Consider the following 22,696-nt stretch of genomic DNA (forward strand, 5'->3'; position numbering starts at 1 on the left):
CGGTGCCATCTTTTCCAATAGCATTTGTTCACTCTGTGTCTTTGTGACACATTTTGGTACTTCTCATAATTTTTCAAACTTTTTCATAATTATTATATTTGTTATGGTGATCTGTGATCAGTGATCTTTGATGGTACTACTGTAATTGCTTTGGTGTGCCACAAACTGTGCCCATATGACGGTGAACTTAATCCATAAATGTTGTGTGTGTTCTGACTGCTCCACCCAACGGCCATTCCCCCATCCCTCTCCCTCTCACCAGGCCTCCCTATTCCCTGAAATACAACAATATTGAAATTAGGCCAATTAATAAACCTACAGTGACCTCTAAGTGTTCAACTGAAAGGAAGAGTCACACATCTCTCACTTTAAATCAAAATCTGAAACTGATTAAGCTTAGTGAGGAAGGCATGTCAAAAGCCAGGAGAGGCCAAAAAGTAGGCCTCTTGCACCAAACAGTCAGCCAAGTTGTGAATGCAAAGGAAAAGTTATGGAAGGAAATGAAAAGTGCTACTTCAGTGAATACAAATGATAAGAAAGTGAAATAGCCTTGCTTCTGATATGGAGAAAGTTTTAGTGGTCTGGATAGAAGTACAAACCAGCCACAACATTCTCGAATGCCAAAGCCTAATCAAGAGCAAGGCCCTAACTCTTTTTAATTCTATGGAGGCTGAGAAGTGAGGAAGCTGCAGAAGAAAAGTTTGAAGCTAGCAGAAGTTGTTGATTCACGAAGTTTAAGGAAGGAAGCCATCTCCATAACATAAATGTGCAAGGCGAAGCAGCAGGTGCTGATGCAGAAGCTGTAGCGAATTATCCAGAAGATCTAGCTGAGACAATGAATGAAGGTGGCTACACTAACCAACAGATTTTCAATGTAGGTGAAACTGCTTTGTATTGGAAGAAGATGCCAGCTAGGACTTTCATAGCAAGAGAGGAGAAGTCAATACCTGGCTTCAAAATTTCAAAGGACAGGCAGACTCTTGTTAGGGGCTAATCCAGATGGTGACTTGAAGGTGAAGCCAATGCTCATTTACCATTCTGAAAATCCGAGGGCCCTGAGAATTATGCTAAATCTATTCTTCCTGTGCTCTATAAATGGAACAATGAAGCCTGGATGACAGCACATCTGTTGACAACATGGTTTACTGAATATTTTAAGCTCACTATTGAGACCTACAGCTCAGAAAAAAAAAAATTCCTTTCAAAATATTACTGCTCATTGACAATGAATATGGTCACCCAAGAGCTCTGATGGAGCTGTACAATGAGATTAATGTTGTTTTCATGACTGCTAACACAACATCCATTCTGCAGCCCATGGATCAAGAAGTAATTTTGACTTTTGAGTTTTATTATTTAAGAAATACATTATGTAAGACTACAGCTGCCATAGATAGTGATTCCTCCAATGGATCTATGCAAAGTAAATTGAAAACCTTCTGGAAAGGATGTGCCATTCTAGATGCCATTAAGAACATTCCTAATTCACGGAAAGAGGTCAAAATATCAACATCAACAGGAATTTGGAAGAAGTTGATTCCAACCATAGTGGATGTTTTTGAGGGTTTCAATACTTCAGTGGAGGAAATAACTGCAAATGTGGTAGAAATAGCAAAAGAACTAGAATTAGAAGTGGTGGCCGTAGATTTGACTAAATTGCTGCAATCTAATGATAAAACTTAGAGGAGTTGCTTCTTATGGATGAGCAAAGAAAGTAGTTCCTTGAGATGGAATCTACTCCTGGTGAAGATGCTGTGAAGACTGTTGAAATGACAACAAAGGATTTAAAATAGTACATAAACGTAGTTGATAAAGCAGCAGCAGGGTTTGAGAGTATTAACTTCAATTTGGAAAGATGTTCTACTGTGGGTAAAATGTTATCAAACAGCAGTGCATGCTGCAGAGAAAATCGTTCATGAAAAGAAGAGTCAATTGATGTGGCAAACTTCACTGTTGTCTTATTTTAAGAAACTGCCACAGCCACCCCAGCCTTCAGCCATCACCCTGATCAGCCAGCAGCCTTCAGCATTGAGGCCAAGCCCTCCACCAGCAAAAAGATTACAACTTGCTAAAGACTTAGATGATGGTTAACAGTTTTTTAGTAATATGGTATTTTTAAAAATTGAGATATGTACATATTTTTAGACATAATGCTATTGTGCACTTAATACCATGGTATAGAGTAAACATAACTTTTATATGCACTGGGAAAACAAAAAATTTATGTGACTCACTTTACTATGATCTTCACTTTATTGTGGTGGTCTGGAACCAAACCCACAATATCTCTGAGCGATGCTTGTATAACTTGCCTAAAGGTACTCCTCTGGAGAGATCTGTCTCACAAAACCAGATCTGCTTCCTCCAAATAAAGGCAAGAGCCTAAGGAATGATGGAGAGGGATGGATTCAAACATGAATTCTTGACCAAGTGGAAATCTTCCCTGACACAGAACCTCCTGAGACACTCTGCCACAGGGATTCTGTTGATCTGCAAGGATTTTTCTTTGCCATGGAATCTGGAAATCTTGCCTCCTTGGTTTTTCATAATGGAAGTCTTTAAGAAATTGCTTTCTCTGAAAAGGTCAGAATTATTTGAACAAAAAAAAACAAAACTGGAATTTCCAATTTAGTAGTTAAATGTGATTGGAATAATCAAGAAGTCTCATGGGGGAAAATGTTATCTAAGACCCTCCATAATGTAGAAATACTTGTGAGTCTTGAGCTCTGATTTCCAAAATGTACATCTGGGTTTGGGGGGAAAACATGAGTCTGCCCCACAGCCTTGAGTCACCCTCCTCTTGCCTCTTGCTATATCAGTGTATACATATTTGCTTGTATGTGTGCTAATTATGTCTCAAATTACAAATAAGAAAATGTATTTGTCCTCTATTACAATATATTTGTACGTAGGAAGCAAAGAGAACTTTTCTATAGCCTGAATTTAGAACAGCTTATGTCAGGAGTTTGAAAAATAACAAAGAATGAAAAGAAAAACCAGAACAATGTTGTTCAACCTTTTTAAACTCCATACCCATAATCTTTATTAAGACAGGCACTGTGCTAAGTGCTTTTATGTTTGTTTGTTTGTTTTTTACATTTTATCTTTACAACAACTCTCTGAGGTAAATATTATTATCCCTGTTTTTGTAAGTGAAGAAACTAAAGCTTAGAGAAATTAAATAAAATGATGACTTCAGCCTGAGCTTTGTTTATCTCTGAATCATACTTTTTTGATCAAAGTAAAAATCTCTATGCTGGAGAGACTAATAAAAGCTCCCCATGGAGACTTATCTCTTGCCCCAGCACCTACCCTAGAACACAACGAGGTTGACTGATACCTGGAAACTAGATTCTTTCTCATATTCTTCTTTAACCTATACTTTCTGTCATTTGTATATTTAAATTAACAGTGGCTTTTAAAATTCATTTCTAAAGATGAGATAATAACACCAAATGTGTTATTTGAAATTCTACATGTTCCGCTCACCCCCTTCCCAGATTTGGGTGAGCCAAATTCTCAGTGCCTTCCTCTACCACCAGCCCAACATTGAGAATCCTGGGAATGAAAGAACCTTGGAAATCCAGTTCTTCTACCATCACTCACGTGACAAATGCTATTCATACTCATGACACACTTCATGAGGATAGCTCAAGTTATCAGGAATCTCAAGAGGCCTAGCGTTCTCACACTCAAGATCACATATATCAAAATACACGTAAGCAAAAGTAATGTTATTTTCAGAATAAACTTGATTCCAACTTAATATATCTTTAAAAAGAAAAATATTCTCAATCCTGGATATGTTAATTTAACTATTGTTAGTTACACATGATTTTCCACAGAGCTGTAACATTTGTGAATTTTTATCTGTTTCAGTGTGTGAATTGAGTATCTGTGGTATGTCAAGAACTGTTCTAGGTAGTAGCAGAGCTGAATCCAGACCAAGGAATTCTTAAACAATGTAGTGTGTTTTCTTACCATACTACAAAATAGCTCACTGGATTTAAACTCAAAAATGGGATGGAAATTAAAGCCCTAAAATCTAGGGCAAACTCAACGCTTAGAAAGCTCAGATGAAGAGAAGTATTTTCATCACATTGGTCCTATGGAGTCTTAGTTTTAGTCTCTCCTTTGAGGACCAGGAATTTCTGCCCTAGTGACAGCACGGAGTGGTTAGAGAAAGGATGAGCTTTACTTCTCAAATTGTCACCACTACCTGGACCTCCATTTTATAGTCACAGAAAATTAAAGCTGAAAGGGATCTGAAGATAATAAACTTTTATAACCCCTTACTTCACATATGAAGAAACTGAGGCCCAGAAGAAGGTTGTTTTTTTGCTTTGGGTTTTTTTTTTTTCATAATTATTGGTCAAGTTTTCTCAAGAAACTGCTAAAATCTAATCTTTATATATTGGAGATATAAAGTAAGATTAAGGGCAGACAGGAGGAGAAAAGAAGAAAGAAAGGAAACGCATTTGTAGGAACAAGCATACATGTGCTAGACTTAGTACTAGATCTTCACACATTTAACTTAGTTTAGGTTACAAATGACATAAAACCCAATATGGTTCGCTTATCCCCTCCCCCCCAAAATAGGAGGGGGTGGAATTTATTGGTATTGTTCCTGAAAAATCCAGGAGTAAAGCTCCAGACATGTCTGGATTAATTCCATCAACATCATGAAGACTTAGTTTCTGTCTATTTCTTGACTCTACCTTCTGCTGGATTGGGTTCATTCATAGTAGCAAGCATTTCAGTGCCAAGTCTTACAAAAAAACCACCTGTTTCCCCAAAAGCTCAACACTAGTCCAGGAATTGAATCTCACTGACTTGACTGGCCTGCCTTGAGTTATGTACCCATTGCTAAATTAATCACTTAGGAATGGATTAATTGATCAGTTTAACTTCCATCACCTTTATCTGGGCTGAAAGTGGGGGAGGGTTGATCTTCTAAAACAAAAATTTAGCTACTGTTGCCACAGAAGAGCCATGCCCCTCTAATCAGTAGAATTATCCCCAGCAGCTCATCCCAGCCCCTGTTCCCACCCTCCTGACCCCAACCCAAAGCCTCAGGCATTCAGTCCTCGTAGGTATTGAGGAAATAGGCAACATGTTTATTATTCAAGTAGTTTGGATTACTGGTGAATGTTATTTACTTTCTCAGCTGGCTGGAGAAGGCAAACATACTCTTCTGTGAACAGTTTTCCATTGTTTGCTGGAAGATTATTTCCTGAATTTGTATACATTTGTTTATACTGGAGCTATAGGGAAACATCTTCTGAAACTGGAAGTATGAACTTTTGGGGAATTCTCATTTTATTTTCAATTCATCGTGTGGGGTTTTACACACTTGTTTATATTTAACTAAATGCCTATCAGAATGGTTACCTTATACAGAATTGTTTAGAGGATGTCTGTGTGTCTTTTTAAACATAAGAAATCCAAACATATGTAGCCTGGGATAACAAGGATTACAAACATACATGTGTATCAGTTTTAAAACTTTCCTTCTTAGCCTCTATTTAAAATGGCAAATGCATACATCCCTAGATATATTAGTAGCCACAGGCCTAGAATAAACAAGTCAAGGACCAAAAGAAGAGAAGAAACTAATAAGTATATTAGTTTTTTTTTAAGCTAGTATTTCCAACTCAGTGATGGAGAAGTCCCTCCTGCAGATAAAGTTGGAGGTAATGTAGTTGCTCAGGACATGAGTAGGGCTCTTGTAAGTGAATTTTGGCTTCTGTAACTTATATACAAGAAATAGGTTTGAGATGGTTATTAAAAAGCAAATAAAACCTGCAGGTGGTCCCTCTGAATAGTGAGGCCTAGTTCCTCATTCAGGGCCAGCAGCAGCAGACACACAGAACAGCAGACACGCTGCCAGGGAGGTGGAATGCCAAATGGGAAACTGTTAGATGCTTGTTTGGGTTGGAAGGGGAAAGAGAGACAACAGGAGCACGTATCTCTCCATCTCTATCTCCTTTTCCCCTCCCCACTCTTTTTCCTTCCCTTTCCCTCTGCTATGCTTTCATCATCAAGAGTGAGTGACTTTTCTTTGCTGGACTTAACTGATGCGACTGACTTACTCTCCATTACATTTGCTGCTGGGCTCCGGAGCCATATGAAGGAGTTAAATTACAATAAGAGCTCTCCTGGCTAGAGGGCAAGTCTAGTTAAGCCAGTTCCACATTGGGAGGGAGACGGAAACTTACCACCAATACCACTGCCAGGAGGAAGGAGAGCTGACCACCCACCCCTTCAAACTGTGTGGCTCTCAACGCCTGGTCCCTTTTCTCTCTTCCCAGGAATCTGTTTCCTGAACTTAATTTGCACGCACTGTCAAGACCATACCAGTTAGAGATAATGGCTCTCTAACTGTTTTGCCTAGGTGCCATTTCCCCCACTAAGATGTAAGCTTCTGAAAGGCCCTAACCGAGTTTCTCTTGGTACCAAACTGCACTAAACACCCACATGCTCATTTGATTGAATCAGTAATTAAAGAAACATTTTTACGCATTTTTTGATCCTCTTGGTCTGCAGCTATAGTGTCTGCCACTCCTTAAGTTTCTTTAATCCTCTACTTCCCTGTCAGAAATGGAATCTAGAGCTGGTTTTAGGGGAACCCAACTTCTGCCCCTTGATAGATATGGCTAAAAACAAAGTTTAACAGATGGAAAATGTCTCTGAAGTATCTGCATGTAAATAAGGATGTCTCAGTAAGTTTGAGCTTGCTATATGAGTGTAGAGTGTAGATTCCTCATATAATTTTGGAAGAAGGTAGTCAGAAATGGTGACAAATTTGGGTCAGCAGTGGGAAGGGAATATTCTAATTTAAAACTGTCCACATATCCAGTTTTCTAAGACAGTGTAAAAATGCATTCTTCCTCCATTGCTTTGTTAAGTTTGTTGTCCTATACTAGATACTTACTATATTTTTAGGACTTTTTTCCAGAGAGATGTATTCTGATTCATTGACTATTACTGTCAGCCAGTACTAGGCTGATTTGACTGCCGTGTCTTTATAATGCATTTAAATATATGGCAAAATAAGTCTCCATTCACTGATCTTTTTTTTTTTAATTTTTAATATTCTCATTGCCTTATTTTTCTTTTAGAATCAATTTTTTTTTTTTTTTTTTTTGCGGTACGCGGACCTCTCACTGTTGTGGCCTCTCCCGTTGCGGAGCACAGGCTCCGGACGCGCAGGCTCAGCGGCCATGGCTCACAGGCCCAGCTGCTCCGCGGCATGTGGGATCTTCCCGGACCGGGGCATGAACCCGCGTCCCCTGCATCAGCAGGTGGACTCTCAACCACTGTGCCACCAGGGAAGCCCTAGAATCAATTTTTAAATTCCAAAAAACTTGTAGAGTTAATTAAGAATTACTTTTTTCTTACTAGTTATTGTTGGTATATAGGGAAATAAATTTAATATCAAAAATTTTAAATTAATTTGATGGATTTTATGTTGGCTTATTATTATTTTAAATCATGATTTTCCTTCTTTCTGTTAATTATAAATTTTATTTTTTATCTTAGTACATTAACCAGAGCAATGTTAAATATCATTGGTATTACTAAGCATCCTTGGTTTATGCTGATTTTACTGTGAAAGATCTATATTATTTCATAGTAAAGTATGATATAGACCAACCGCTTAAGGAAGATATTCTGTCTCATTTTGAGAAAGTCACTTTTTTTCATGTTGTATCTTTTTTCCATGAATTGATATTAATTGTTAATGGATGCCTTTTAAATACATGTTGAGATTAGCATGTTTCTTTTCATTGTAGCTATTAATATGAAAGAACATACCTATTAACATTAATAGAAGAATGATCTATAGTTTGGTGTATGTTTATATGTGTAAATGTGATGTGTGTGTCTGTAATCAACATTATACTAGCCTGACAATTTTAAACAAATCACAAGTAAAACACTTAAGACCTGGAGTCTTTTTTTGTTTTAAATATTTATTGACTGTGTTTTCCATTTCTTTTATGTATTTTAGTTTATACTGATTTCTTTTATATTGAGTTAATTTTGGTAACTTTTTTTTCCAAGAAAAATTAGCCTGTTTCTTTTAGATTTAAAACTTTATTCACATGGACACGTACCCTTCTTTGGCTTTAAAGAACTTATCTGTATCTGCTATATCCTATCTGGCAGAGGGAGACAGTGGGGATGCTTGCCTATCTTTAAGTGGTGTGGAAAAAAACAAAAAAGAAATAAAATGTCTCCCCTGAAATGCCAAACCACATATCCACCTTCAGGCAGATTTGGTGCCAGAATTCATTCTTCTAGTATGTTCTAAAAATCCAGTTAAAGTAGTCATATGCAGTATTACCTCCAAGGTATCTGGCAGAAATGAAAGTAACTCTCCAAAGGAATAACCTTTAAACTCAGGCCTCAAAGAATTTCTGAGACAAAGTTCCTAGGAACTTTAGGCTCACCATAGGAACATGGCTCACAATAGAAAAAAAAAAAAAAATCACGTAAGACACAAGGAAACACACCATCATGAGCAACAACGATTGATTGCACCTATTAATATGAAAAAATGTACTTATTAATATATATCTATTAATATTAATAGAAGAATGTTAATAGATTGGTGTGTATTTATAGGTCTACAAAAACACTCAAACTCCTAAAGATTGCAGATTTTTAAATAACTAAAGATAATATAGTATATTGATTGTGTTTAAAGAAATAAAAGAGAGTACTGACAATGTGACTAGGGAGAAAGAAGCTATCAAAACTGATCACGCAGATTTGAAAAGAAGAATTTTTTAAAATGAAAAACAAAATAAATTTGAAATTAAAAGGACAAATTAAACATCAGAATAAACACATATATAGGGAGAATGGTGAACCGAAAGATAAATCAGAAGAAATTACATGGAATCTAGCATAGAGAGGGAAAACATTATAAAAAGATCAAGACACATGAAGATAGAATGAGAATATCTATCATATTTCTAAGTAGAGTACTGTATCTACCAGACAGGGAGAATGGAGAGAACTAATGGCTGAACAATTTCCAAAATTAATGACAAAAATGAGTCTTCAGGTTCAGAAAACAAAATGACGTTAAAGAAAGTAAGCAAAAAGAAACTTAAAACCTCAAAATATTCAAGTAAAACTGCAGAACACCAAAGGCAAAAAGAAAATATAAGCATCGAGATATGAAAGAATTACCTGCAATCAAATTGAGTTGACTTCTTGACCCCCATCCAAAACTGTAGACTAAAAAAAAAGAATGCAGTGCCCATTTCATACCCATTAGGATAGCTATTTAAAAAAATAAAATACCAAGTGTTGGCAAGGGTGTGGAGCAATTAGCACCTTTGTGCATTGCTGGTAGGAATGAAAAAATGATGCAACTGCTGCGGGAAATGATATGGTGATTGATCAACAATTTAAACATAGAATTACTGTATGATCCAGCAATCTCACTTCTGAGTATATACCCAAAAGAAGTGAAAGCAGAGACTTGAACAGATAATGGTACACCCATGTTCATAGCAGCATTACTCACAATATCCAAAAGGTGAATGCGTTGACAAAATGTGGTATATACACACAATGCAATATTATGTGGCCTTAAAAAAGAAGGAAACTCTGACCCCTGTTACAACATGGATGAACCTTGGAGAGAAGTGAAATAAGCCCATTACAAAAGGACAAATATTGTATGATTCCACTTACAGGAGGTACCTAGAGTGGTCAAATTAATAGGGACAGAAATAGAACGGTGGCTGACAGGAGCTGGGGCAAGTCGGGAGTGAGGGGTTACTTTCTAAAGCTATAGAGTTTCAATTTGGGAAGATTTTAAAAGTTCTAGTGATGGATGGTGGTGATGGTTGCAGAACAATGTGAATGTACTTAATGCCAGAGAACTGTATGCTTAAAATAGGTTTAAAAGGTACATTTTATACTATATATATTTTACCATAATAAAAAAAGCTGCTGTGCCTCTACCCAGGACTAGTCTGCCACTCTTCCTGGGGTGTTAATATAAGAATCAGTCTTAATACTTTCAGAGAAGTCAACTCTGTCATCCCTTTCTAAAGCTGTTCTTACCACAGCACAGAGGTCAAAACAAAAATATTATCTAGGGGTGCCTTATGTTTGTATAGCACTTTATATTTGAAGAAGGCTTTTATGTATCCAAACCCATTTAATCTCCAAACCCATTTAATCCCGTGACAGCCTTATAAGGTAAGTAGTATTACACCCCTCTAATTGATGGAAGACAGTGGAGCCTAAGAGATTAAGTTGTCCAAGACCACTGGGCTATTAAGGATGCAAAGGTTCAAATAACTTATCTTCTGACTGAAGCCATTGATCTCCCAACATACAGAAATAGTTGTCAACTTACTATGAACTTTACATTTAAAATGCCAAAAGCAAAGTGCTATGCTTGTTAAACTGAATGAAGAAAAGAAAAAGAAAGATAACATCATTACGTTCTCAGGAACCAAGGAATAATGATTACACTGAGTTTACGCTCTGAATCCTATTAACATATTTGTGGCTTTTTATAGTGCTCTAGTTCCAAGCCCTGGTCACGTTTAAACTCCAGTTGGCTATTTGTATTTTTGCACTTTAGCTTCTGAAAATACCCTTTAATTTTGGGGTTGAGGGTCTTTCCCTTAAAACTCATTGTCTTAGGTTGCAGCTGTTCAAATTTTAATTGAAATTCTCAAAAATTTTTGTCTGATTCCAATAAAAACAAGTAGCCAGGTTGTTCTCTCATTGTTATGCAAGAACTGTTTCATTTTTGGTCTTAAATTTCCTTTTTTATTGCTCTCCTTGTAGTGGATGGCTAATGTAAATGGGAGAAACCTGGCAACGCACCATCACTACCCTTAGCAATTATAGGAGCTCCCTGCTAGAACAAATGGCTGGGTCAGCGCAACCTCACGCACACAGCTGAGTTTGTTTCCCTTTGAAGACTGCCACAGATAAGTCAACTCAGAACCCCAACTCTCCTGCTTCCGAATGCTGACCCAGTAGCTTTCTCTGTCTCTGGGAAGGTTGGGAACCTCATGGAAGAGGGGTGACCTTTTTGCCACCCCTTTCTGTGAACAAGCCTCCCTGAATGTATTAACTGACAACATAGATAACACTCCCTGAGGCAGTATGCAGTAGGTTTCTCAAAGTGGTGGTATTCAGTGAAAGATTCGAGATTTTGCACTCCCGTGTGCTACCAGTAAAGTAGACACTGGCAAGTTAAACACTGAAGGTTCAAAGAGAGGGTCCTCTCTTTGCCCTTTCAAGTTGTTCCAGCTACTGTGAGGTGAAAACTGGACAATCTTCTTACCATTGCATTTACAGCACAGATTCTGAACTCAGATATCCCACTTCATATATATTAAAATGTTTGAGAACACGCCACTTTAAAGTGCTCACAGCGTTTTCTCTCAGAAGAGAGACCCAAATTCTTTTACAGTATTCTGCTGTAAAATTCATAAGCCAGAGCGCAACAGGAAAATGAAGTACTTTAACAAAAAATTAACTCACACCTATCATTTGGACAACACCAGGAGAACTTTTCCCTTGGGTATATCTGATATATTGCTTTTATTCTCATAGCTTACATTTTTTAAGCACCTCCTCTGTGCCAGAAACTGTGCTAAGCACTTCACACACATTATGTCGTTTAATCCAGACCACAGAACAGTGTGGTAGATGCTAACTTATTCTCATTCTACATACATACACACAAAGTAAAGAGGTTGAGTGGACACAGAGCAAGTAAGTGGCTTGTTCTGTGTAAAATTATTTTTTCTGTGTAAAGATGTAAAAACCTATCTCAAAGAGATTGTTGCCTTTTATAACAACCCCGAAAAGAACTTCATAATTCCAATTTAAAGAATTTTCAGTATCAGTCTTCCCAACCCCTGTCAGTAGCTTATAGATTTTAGTATTTTCTTCTTTCAGCAGGGGGGAGCACCAACTTTCATATTATAATTTCATGCGTTTCGTATCTATTTTGTTTTCCCTCAACTTTTCTCTTCTGCATGATTTAAACAAAAAATAATAACAGGAAATCTTGGTTAACATTCCTTCCAAGGTTGTATTCTCTAATGCCTCAGTCACTTTGCTTTCAATGTCAAACTTTATTCAACTTTCTATATTCTACTAAAGAGTGAAAGATATGAAGCACTTGTTATTTTTCATTGTGAAAATATAGCCAAAAAAATTCAATGGCAAACAAAAAAGGAAAGTATCTCCATGTTATGGATGAAGCAGACTTTTTTTTTTCAGACTTTTATTTTTAATGCTGCTTAAAAGATGAAGAACATTATGAGGTCAAGCTTGTTTTGAGAAAGGTGTTTTTTTAGGTATTTTATTCTGGCATTTATATAATTTCAACAAGATATTTTTGCAATCCATTTAACATAAAATTAAGAAGATGAACATCTACTTCGTTCTCAGAATTTAAAGCGAATATAGGCTATGTATAAGAAATGGTTCCTGGGCTTCCCTGGTGGCGCAGTGGTTGAGAATCTGCCTGCTAATGCAGGGGACATGGGTTCAAGCCCTGGTCTGGGAGGATCCCACATGCCGCGGAGCAACTAGGCCCGTGAGCCACAACTACTGAGCCTGCGCGTCTGGAGCCTGTGCTCCGCAAAACGAGAGGCCGCGATAGTGAGAGGCCCGCGCACCGCAATGAAGAGTGGCCCCCGCTTGCCACAACTAGAGAAAGCCCTCGCACAGATATGAAGACCCAACACAACAAAAATAAATTAATTAATAAACTCCTACCCCTAACATAAAAAAAAGAAAGAAATGATTCCTGCCCTGATAAGCTTATGATTTAGTGGTTGAGAGAGATAAACATACCAATAAATTTAATTATACCCAAGGCAGTACATATTAGGTCATTTTAACTTCCTTCAGGTTCTTTAACAAAACCTGAAAGTGTGTTCTCTAAAACGCATCTTGAATCTGTCCTCCACATCAGTGAAGCCTGATTTTGAATTTCAGAAGTAGCCTAATTTTATGCTTCAAAGATTAGAATCTGTTTTCCCTTCATTTATTGTCTGATTATTGTGATCAACTCTTAAATCCGGATTGAAATGCTGAGAGACACTAACATGTTACCCACTTTAAGGTGTATCTTTATGTTCCTCTTACACTAGAGTCATCGGAAATCGGGCCTTCCCTTGTGATTCACACCACTGTCTCATTTGGAGTTACATACTTGGAACACAGCACTGAAGATGTGCAGGAGTTAATCTTCCAGCAGCTGGAAAATATTTTGCCTGGTTTGCCTCAGCCAGTTGCTACCAAATGCCAGAAATGGAGACATTCACAGGTAATCAGAGAATCCAGTGGTATGTGCAGTTTTCTCAATCAGACCTGACTTTACTTTTTCTCATCCTTTGACACTCGCTAGTAAAAGAAATTAACATGATCTTGGGAGCAAATATGTGTTTGCCTAATAAAGAAGTTTACATGCAGGTTTTATTATCCTGTTATTTCTCAATAAGAGATACATATAATTTTCCCCGATGTTATGTTCAAATTCTAGCATCTCAAGACTTATATACCCTGAAGATCTGGGGTTTCCTATGCAGGCAAGGCAGGTTATATATCAAAATGCAGCTGTTTCTCTGGGGTTTTTCTAAATCAGTACTGTGGTTATATAGAAACCACTATAACCTCCCAAATTTTTGCAATATGTCGAATTAACCTTGTAAGTGTATTTTGCTACCACAATTTTCATTTTTATTAAGTTCCCACTTTGGTTTTGACTGCTGCCAGTAGAGCTGTGTGGGGGAGAAAGATGAATACCTGCAACAGCTAGTTGAGCAGTTTTTTCAGGGTTAGATAAACCTGCTGATCGCTCTCCTAGTTCAAACTTAAAATCTCTTTACACTAAGTAAATGACTTTTTTGAAAATCTCTGCATACTCCAGCAGAAGTTAGTGAGTATTCATAGAAAAAAGTCTTTTGATCTGTAAACTCAGTTGTGAAGTCATCTGGGGACAATGGAGCAAAGGACAGAAGGAGAAAAGAAGCAGTGACTTGTCTATTTTTTCCTAAGATTTCTGAGCACATTGATTACCTGACTTACCAGCACTATTGATTACCAAAGCTGTGAAGCCTTTAGAAAAAGTGGTTGTGAGAAATCGCAGCAGATTTTGTTTATTTTAAAGGACTTTCCAAAATCAGAGGAAATGGTAAATTACTTCCTAAAATATTGCAGCAGGTCTATGTGTTTACCCATATCTTCTCAAGTTAAATTATACACTGAACCTTCTGGGAAAATATTTACTTAAACACATCATGGTCACTTTAAAAGACTTTACTTTTTCCTTTTAAAACAATTTTTAAAATCTCAATAGCTAATGTCTTTAAGTGATATTTAACTTAATCTTAAGTTGGCCTGAAAAAGAATACAAAGAAATAATCTTGTTGATATAATTTGAAGGTAGATATATTACACAGCAAGTCACTTCGCAATTTATATACATTCTTTTAGAAGAAATGATAGTTTCTGAGTTTCTTCTTGTGACTTCCTCAAAATAATTTATTAATAAACTGAAAAGATGGGTTAAAATCTACTTATTTCCTAAAATTTAATGTGTTAGTAGAAATAGATTTGACTTGCCCACAAAATGACTTAGTCAAAGTTGTGCAATATCACAAAATTTAATTAAAAAAATCTTTGAACACGAAGTACATCCAAACTCTAACAATGATTTTTATTACAATTTGGATGTTCTCCCTTGAAATTATCCCAGTACATTTAAAGTCATGAAATCTACATTGGCTGCAAAGCCTGAATAAGATGTCATTCAAATTTAGAGGTTTGTATTTTCCACTATTCATAGTACCTTGACCAACATTCTACAGAACATAACGTCATTATAGCAGAGATCTTACCTACATTGTTCAATAGAGAGAGTGAAAGAGAGAGATCTCCCATATCACCTTAGGAGAAAGGCTAATTAGTGACAGGTCCAGAGACTTAATAACATTTAGCTAGTTAGTGTTCAGTTATTATTCCTAAGAGAACGCTTCTCCAGTGTTTTTAAAAGGTTCATCTTAACCCTTGAAATTTAACATAAATGTCAATTCACCCTTTTCCATTGCCATCCCAGGACACAAGCTCTACCTGAAATGAATTCATGAATGTTTGTGTATAAATATGGTCTAATATAGTGCTTAAACTGAAGAGAAGAATGGTGTAGAAAGAGGGACAAAAAAGAAAGAACAGCCAACTGGTTTTGAAGTTTCCCTCATCTCTGATTCCCCTTACAGGAGAATCCTGCCCTTTATTTCTTCCAGCCTGGGTCTCACCCTTCATTCCTTTTCCTCCTTCCTCTGTCCTGCTTCACCCATACCTTCTCCTGGTCTTCCCTCTCCACCCGCTTCCTTCCCTTCTTTCTCACTGACAAACAAGTGATACAGCCCTTCAAACCCTCATTTTATAAAATCCTAGATAGACTACAGGACTGGGGTCCCTGCCTCGGGAAGCAGTGGGTGGTGTGGATTCCCTATCCCAGGCCTCTCAGGCTGGACTCCCCATCTCCATGCATTTTATTTTTCTCTTCTTTTGTATTGCCTACCCTGCATCCTGGCACTCAGTGACTGTGGAGGGTAGGGAAGAAAAAAAGGAAGAGAGATCACAATGGTGAACACCCACATTGCATAGTGCAACAGGCCTGGAGCTGAGCGATTCAAAGATGTGATCTCATTTAACATCAAAAGTAGCCTTATGAGGTTGCTATTTTTAACCCACTACAGCGATGAGAAAAAACAAAGCCTCAAGAACATGAAATAAATTCCCTAAGGTCCCATGGCTAGTAATGACAAAACTAGTCTACCTGCCTCTCAGGTCCTTCCCTCCTCTTCACTGACCCTCTGTTTTGAATGGCTGCTGTAACAAATTACTGCAAGTTTGGAAGCTTAAAACAACACAAATTTATTATCGTACAGTTCTGGAGGTCAGAGGTTCAAGATAGGTCTCAGTGAGACCCTCAATGAGGGTCTCAGCTAAAATCAAAGTGTCGGCAAGGCTGTGTTTCTTTCTGTAGGCTCTAAGAGAGAATCCATTTTCTGGCCATTTACATCTTCTAGAAGCTGCCCCCAATCTTTGGCTTGAGACCCCTTCCTCCATCTTTAAAGTCAGCAACAGCAGGTCAAGTCCTTCTCATATTGCATCACTCTGACCTTTTCTCCTGCCTCAGTCTTCCTTAAAGGACCCTTGTGATTACATGGGACCCACCTGCATAATCTAGGACACTCTCCTCATCTCAGGGTCCAGTGACTGGCACCATTAATTCCAGCTGTATCCTTAACTCTTTCTTGAGATTTAACACTTACAAGTTCTAGGGGTTAGGATGTAGACATCTTGGTGGGGGGAGCCTTATTTCTGCATAGCACACCCTTCTTTCCCCCAGAATTCTTTGGTAGATTCCTTTATGAGGCAGTATCTCCCACTCCTCTCATAAAACCTCTGGGGAGAGCACCAGCCCTTTAAAGCTTTCAGAGCAGCCACTTTAGGAACCGGCTGCTCTCTGAAAGAGGTAAGGGAGTACTTTGTGGGGGGGGCAGTTTTCTGTTTCCCTGATGATGCTCTTTGTGCCTTCTGCTGCCTCTAATGTCATATATCCACAGTGGCAGCAGGGGGGTGAAACATGGTTGTTCATTTATTCATTTGGTTAGTCGTTTATTCCATAAGCATTTAACGAATGCCTAGGACATGTCTAATACTCTGCCCATGGAATCCTAGAGACTAATCTTTGCTGAAAGCCTTCTCCTAAGACACTAAGTCAAATTTTTTGTCTTGAGTAGGATAACGCTGCTTTTTTGTGGGTGCTGCTTTTAAGGAAAGAGGCAGATCAAGAAAGAAGGCGTGTTTGAAAGACTTGGGAGCTGCTCTGTGCCTCCCATTTGGGGTTTGAATAAAACACTTGAGTAGGCGGTTCAAACAAACATAACAAAGCAATGGCATTTTTTTCATGATTCTCAGTTCCTCCCTTTTGCAGATATTTGCCTTCCATTATTTAAATGTTTATCCAGTTAATATAACTTGATGCCTAGGCTGTGATGCATTGAATTAAGATTTCTGTTACAAGTATGATATAGTAATCCATTCAGCAGAAGAGTAATAACTGATAACACCTTTCCATGTACATTGACAGGGGACACTTAATCAGTTTGATAACCCTAATACTCTCACCATTATTATTCGCTATGCCTTCCTTTGTTTCAAGTCTATCATGATGCCTTTCCCAAACTATAATAAATGTATGATTTGCTTGCGAGTTTAATGCTGATTTTCCCCCATCTTTCTGTAGTTCCTGAAAATTTCAGTGGCTTTTTCTCTCACTTAGCACATTCATGGATTACCTTATTTTTAAAAAATCACTGAATCTATTTCAAATACCAAGGAGATCAAGAGAGGAGTTTGATGGGGGGAGGAGAGTCAGGTGGTAAATGAATACCTTGGTATCTTTGGCAAAAATAAATGGATTTGGATTAGACTATTAAGCTTCTGCTGTAAAGTTAGAAATTAGTTATCTTCTATAGTTACGTTCTTTTCACTTGGTCTTTTGCCCTGAGACTGTACTTTCTCTCTCCTCAATGGCAGTCCTTTTATATTCTTTAAGGAGAAGGATGATGAACTCTTTAAGAATCTGATCAAAGCTATGAATATGAAGATGCTCATCCTTTCAAAATATACATGTACACATAAACACAAAATTGCATCTAATTATGAAAATTTATCAATATAAGCAACCTAAAAGTCCTCCCATGAATCCAGCATTAAGGACACCTGCTGTAAATGTTATACTCCTATAACCCAAACAAATCAAGAACCCCTCATTAGCCCAGTCTTGTGTTGTAGTCTAAGAGACAAAATTCAACAACCAAAAGGAACGTAAAGTAATTCTCATCTTTACTAGTATCTTTTATAGAACTTTAAAGAATAACCAAAATTCATCATCCTTAGCAGTACTTTTTGAAGTTTCTCTTCTCATTCCTTATATATCCCACTTCTAGAAGCTCCCTCAAATCTTTTTGCACCCTCAACTCTAGTTTTCCACAGAGTTTTCCCTGATAATCAGCAATGCAGGCTTATCTCTTTTTTTCTTTCCTCTCTTCAGCCTCCCATTCACATTCCTCACTTTTGACTCTCTTCTTTTCCCCCCTTAGATAAGTAAATCCTTTTCAATGCAAATTCCGCATTTTGGCTTCCTCAGGTCTTCCCCAGTTGATTACCTTGGTTGACATAGTACTGCCCAGGAGTCAGAAGGAATAAAAGAGAAAAGAGGAAATGTGCAACAGCTTAAGGCCAGAATTTTCTTTAGAGGTTTGTGTTTGGTGTCTGGAGAGGGATGTGTACACAGAAAAGCCTGAGGTCACCCACATACTTACATTATTCCCTCATGAGATTAATTTCTGGCCGGTAGCTGTGTCTGATTTCAGCATTGGAAGATCAGGTGGTAATTGATATTTCCATTTTTTCCTTTCTTTATGTATTTTCTATTTTATCCTCATTTTCTTCTCTTAGGCAGGTTGCAACTGAAAAGCAGGGACTGACTGATTGTATGAATATACCAAAATTATGAATCCAAATGATTGCCCCCTTCAACATAGTCAGTCACCCTAATAAGCCACACCCTTATTTTAACAAGATCAGGCATCTCTTTCAGAGCCAGACACATATTCCTCAGCATGTAATCAGTTGAATCATGTCTTTGAAAGCTGAGCTTGAATTTAATGTTTTAGAAACAACCGAAGTCATTTGGACTTAAATCTTTTTAATAAACGGATGACCCATCTTGACAATTTTCTTAAATGTTTTCATAGAACTAAAGAATATAGCTCTTTGTATTTAATCTGTTTTAATGTGTCTAGTAAGCGGATTCTAAACGCTGCTACCCCTAAAAGACATTCGCCAGTGCATCACTACATATTTAACCATAAGGCCTTCTAGGATAAGTGCTTTGAAAGACAATAATCAGTTGTGTTTATCAGTTAAATACATTAGATGTTTTGTTTTGTAATTTATTTCTAGGATAAAATCATGCTCTTTTGGTCATTCTGCCACTAAGACTTTTCTCCCATATTTGTGTCTTGTAATTCCTGGATTTTTGATAACGTGGTGTGATTATGATCTTGGACTTTGGAGTCAGACAGGCAGTCAAACCTCAGCTCTCCCTGTCCCTTTGAGCAAGCTAGACTGTAACTGTAAGCCTCAGGGCCCCATCTGTAAATGGTACAACTGAACCTCCCTCATAGGGTTGTGGTCAGAATAAAAGGAGAGAACACAGTAGAAAAACTAGCACAAAGCAAGTTACTACAAAACTAGCACGAAGCAAGTTCTCAATTAATATTATTAAACAGGGGTAGCAAGAGGAGGAGGAGAGGAGTGATTCCATGGTTATTTCTTAGTAGATGAGCTCTGTGTGTCTCTTGCTCTCTTTTCTGGTACCTCTCTTCATGCCCACATGCTGTCCTACTTTTTTATTTTTTCTTACTCTCTTCTCTTTTCAGAGTCTCTGTCTTTTCTCTTTGTTTCACATACACAAATAGTTCTGGACAAGGATATTTCAGAAGGACTGACTCAATGCCAGGGGCTGTGACACTAAGTCATACCATAGGGACTGTTCACATCAGACAAGATGAGATAAAAGTGGTGTATCCCTGTAGACACAAGGACAAGGAACTCTTGTCAGTTTTTTTCAGCTTATAGATTTTCAGCTTCTTGCCATTCATTCCGAAACTATCTTGTATGGTAATTTAACACAATTTATGACATGGGTCAAAATTTCCTGGCATGAAATTATGGCCACAAGAGCATTCTTGCCTATGTGCTGTAAGTTTATGGTAATATGGAGAGCCAAAACAGGCCCTTTGGGGTCTATGGACTATGGCATGACCCAATCTACCAAGAGCAGGAAATCTAACAGGTGTCAGTCCTGAGCATTCCTTTGAGTAATCTCTCACCTCTTTCTCACTGGCACAGAACTAGCCAGTTGCTTCACTTTATTCTGAGGTAACTACATATGCATGAGATCATCAGCTGAGAAATTCTGATCATTGAATTAGGGATGTTCAGTCACAGTTTAATTGAAGTTTATGGGCAGATATTTCCCCTTTTCATAAAATTCCATATTATATGAGCTAGTCAACGCTTTAACACATATGAATTTAATTAAATCATTTTTTTTTCAAGTACTCATGACAGGAACTTACCCTGCCACGTAGTCAGCATCACACTTTTTCAAAAAAGCTATTTTGAAGAGCATTACTTTACAGAAAACCTTAAAAAGGAGTCTGTGTCATTTTTCCTGTACAAATGCAAAATATATTCATCTGTGCCCAGTATTACTACTGAAAACTGGATGATGGATGTCATTATATGGGTGTGGACAACCTAAAAGAAATAGGCCCTTTCCCATAAAGGGAAGTCCACTTGGTCTGTTTAGAGTAGACATCAGTATTATGCTCTAAAACTAACAAGCTGAACTAAAAAGTTCAGTTAACAAACGCTATTTATACCAACATTAGAAATTAATAATATATATTCATCTTTTCATTTAGCATACATTTATTGAGTTCCTACTATGTGCCAGACATTATACTGGATTCTAAAGATTCAAAGACAGCTCCCTTCATTCAAGGACCTTCCCATATAATCAATAAGGCTGACCAATAAGCAGGTAATCATGATATGGTACAGTTTGTTTTAAGAAAGGGATACACAATGGACTGTGTGCACACAGAGCGGATTTGAGGAGAAAGTGGTAATAAACAGCTTCCTAAACGAACATGTTATTTGAGCTAAATCCTACAAGATTAAGTCAGAGGGGCAAAGGGAATGATGTTGGAATGATGTTCTAACATTGTGTACACTTTCCCAGAGGCAGGAGAGTGCAAGATACATTCTTGTTTTTCATCTTGATCTTGCCATCATCTGTTATAGCATTCATATAAATCATGACAATCTACATCATCATTTTATTAGACAGTGTATATGCATAATCATTCTCTCTCTCTCTCTCTCTCAAAAATGCCATTTATTAATCCCCTACTCTGTGTAGCTCACTAGGCTCTGTATGTAACTCGCTTCATCTCTACCCTGTGAAGGTTTATACTTCTTCCCCATTGCATAGGTCAGAAAGTTGGGGAGTTGAGAGCTCAGTGCCTTGTGTGAGGTTCTTCCACTAGGACGTGGCAAATATGTAATTCAAACACAGGTCTATTTAAAATCTAGTGTTTTTAAACACTCACTCTACTGATGGTAATTGAGATCTGGCTTTCCTCCAATTATGACACATTCTTCTACCATCATTCTGTTGGCTGCTGTCAGTTAGAAATAATAATTAACGTTTATACTCTGATTTTAGAAAGTACTTTTATACTTGTTTTCATTTGATCCTCACAACAATTCTGACAGATCAGGAAGCATCTTTGTTTAAATGAGGAAACTAAGGTTCAAATTGACTGGTTTGCCTAACATGACGCAATGAGTGAGCAGCAAAATAGAAACTGAGTATGTTACTTTTACATTCAAAAGTCCAAGTTTCACACTGTATACAAAAATTAACTAAAAATGGATCATAGACCTAAATATAATACCTTAAACTATAAAACTTCTAGATGAAAACATAGGAGAAAATCTTTACAATCTTTGGTTTGGCAAACATTTCTTAGATAGCATGCAAAAAGCACAAACCATAAAAGAATAAATTGATAGGGCTTCCCTGGTGGCGCAATGGTTGAGAGTCTGCCTGCCGGTGCAGGGGACACGGGTTCGTGCCCCGGTCCTGGAAGATCCCACATGCCCGCGGAGCGGCTAGGCCCGTGAGCCATGGCCTCTGAGCCTGCACGTCCGGAGCCTGTGCTCCGCAACGGGAGAGGCCGCAACAGTGAGAGGCCCACATACCGCAAAAAAAAAATAATAATAAATAAATTGATAAATAGGGCTTGATCAAAATTTTAAAAATGTTTTTGAAAGGCAGTGTTAAGAAAATGAAAAGACAAGCCATAGACTTGGAAAAACATATATCTGATAAAAGACTGGTATCCAGAATATATAAAGAACACTCACAAATCAGTAATAAGAAAACAAATGGCCCAATCATTTAAAACTGGGCAAAAGATTTGAAAGAGCACTTCACAAAGGATAGGTGTGAATTTAACCATGGAGGTGTAAGAGTTCTACAATGAAACCACAAAACATTGCTGAAAGAAATTAAAGAAGACTTAAATAAATAAATAAAAGTTATCTCATGTTCATAGATCGCAAGACTTAATATTTTTATGATGACAATATTATCCAAAGTGACCTACAGATTTATTACAGTGTCTATCAAAATCCCAATGGCCTTTCCAGAAATGGAAAAGCTAATCCAAAAATTCACATGGAATTGCAAGGGACCCCAAATAGCCAAAACAATCTTGAAAAAGAATAAAGTTGGAGGAGTTACATTTTCTGATTTCCAAACTTACTGCAAAGCTACCATAATCAAAACAGTGTGGCAATGACATAAGAATAGACATATAGATCATGGAATAGAATCAAGAGCCCAGAAATAAACCCATACCTGTGGTGAGTTGATTTCTGACAAGGTTCCCCAAAACATTCAATGGAAAAGGAATAGTCTCTTCAACATATAGTGCTGGAACAACAGGATATCCATATACAAAAGAATGAA

The 22,696-nt window shown here is 37.5% G+C and overlaps 1 protein-coding gene across 1 annotated transcript in view; it reads left to right on the forward strand.

The window, feature by feature from the left end:
* Positions 1 to 22,696, forward strand: part of RNLS (renalase, FAD dependent amine oxidase) — a 268,840-nt gene that overhangs the window by 230,238 nt on the left and 15,906 nt on the right. The window contains exon 6 of the mRNA XM_082854010.1: positions 13,158 to 13,333. Within this exon, the coding sequence (XP_082710136.1) occupies positions 13,158 to 13,333 (176 nt within the window). The remainder of the gene's footprint in view (positions 1 to 13,157; positions 13,334 to 22,696) is intronic.

Source organism: Leucopleurus acutus (genome assembly GCF_964270905.1).
Source record: "Leucopleurus acutus genome assembly, chromosome: 14".
NCBI classification, from domain to species: Eukaryota; Metazoa; Chordata; class Mammalia; order Artiodactyla; family Delphinidae; genus Leucopleurus; species Leucopleurus acutus.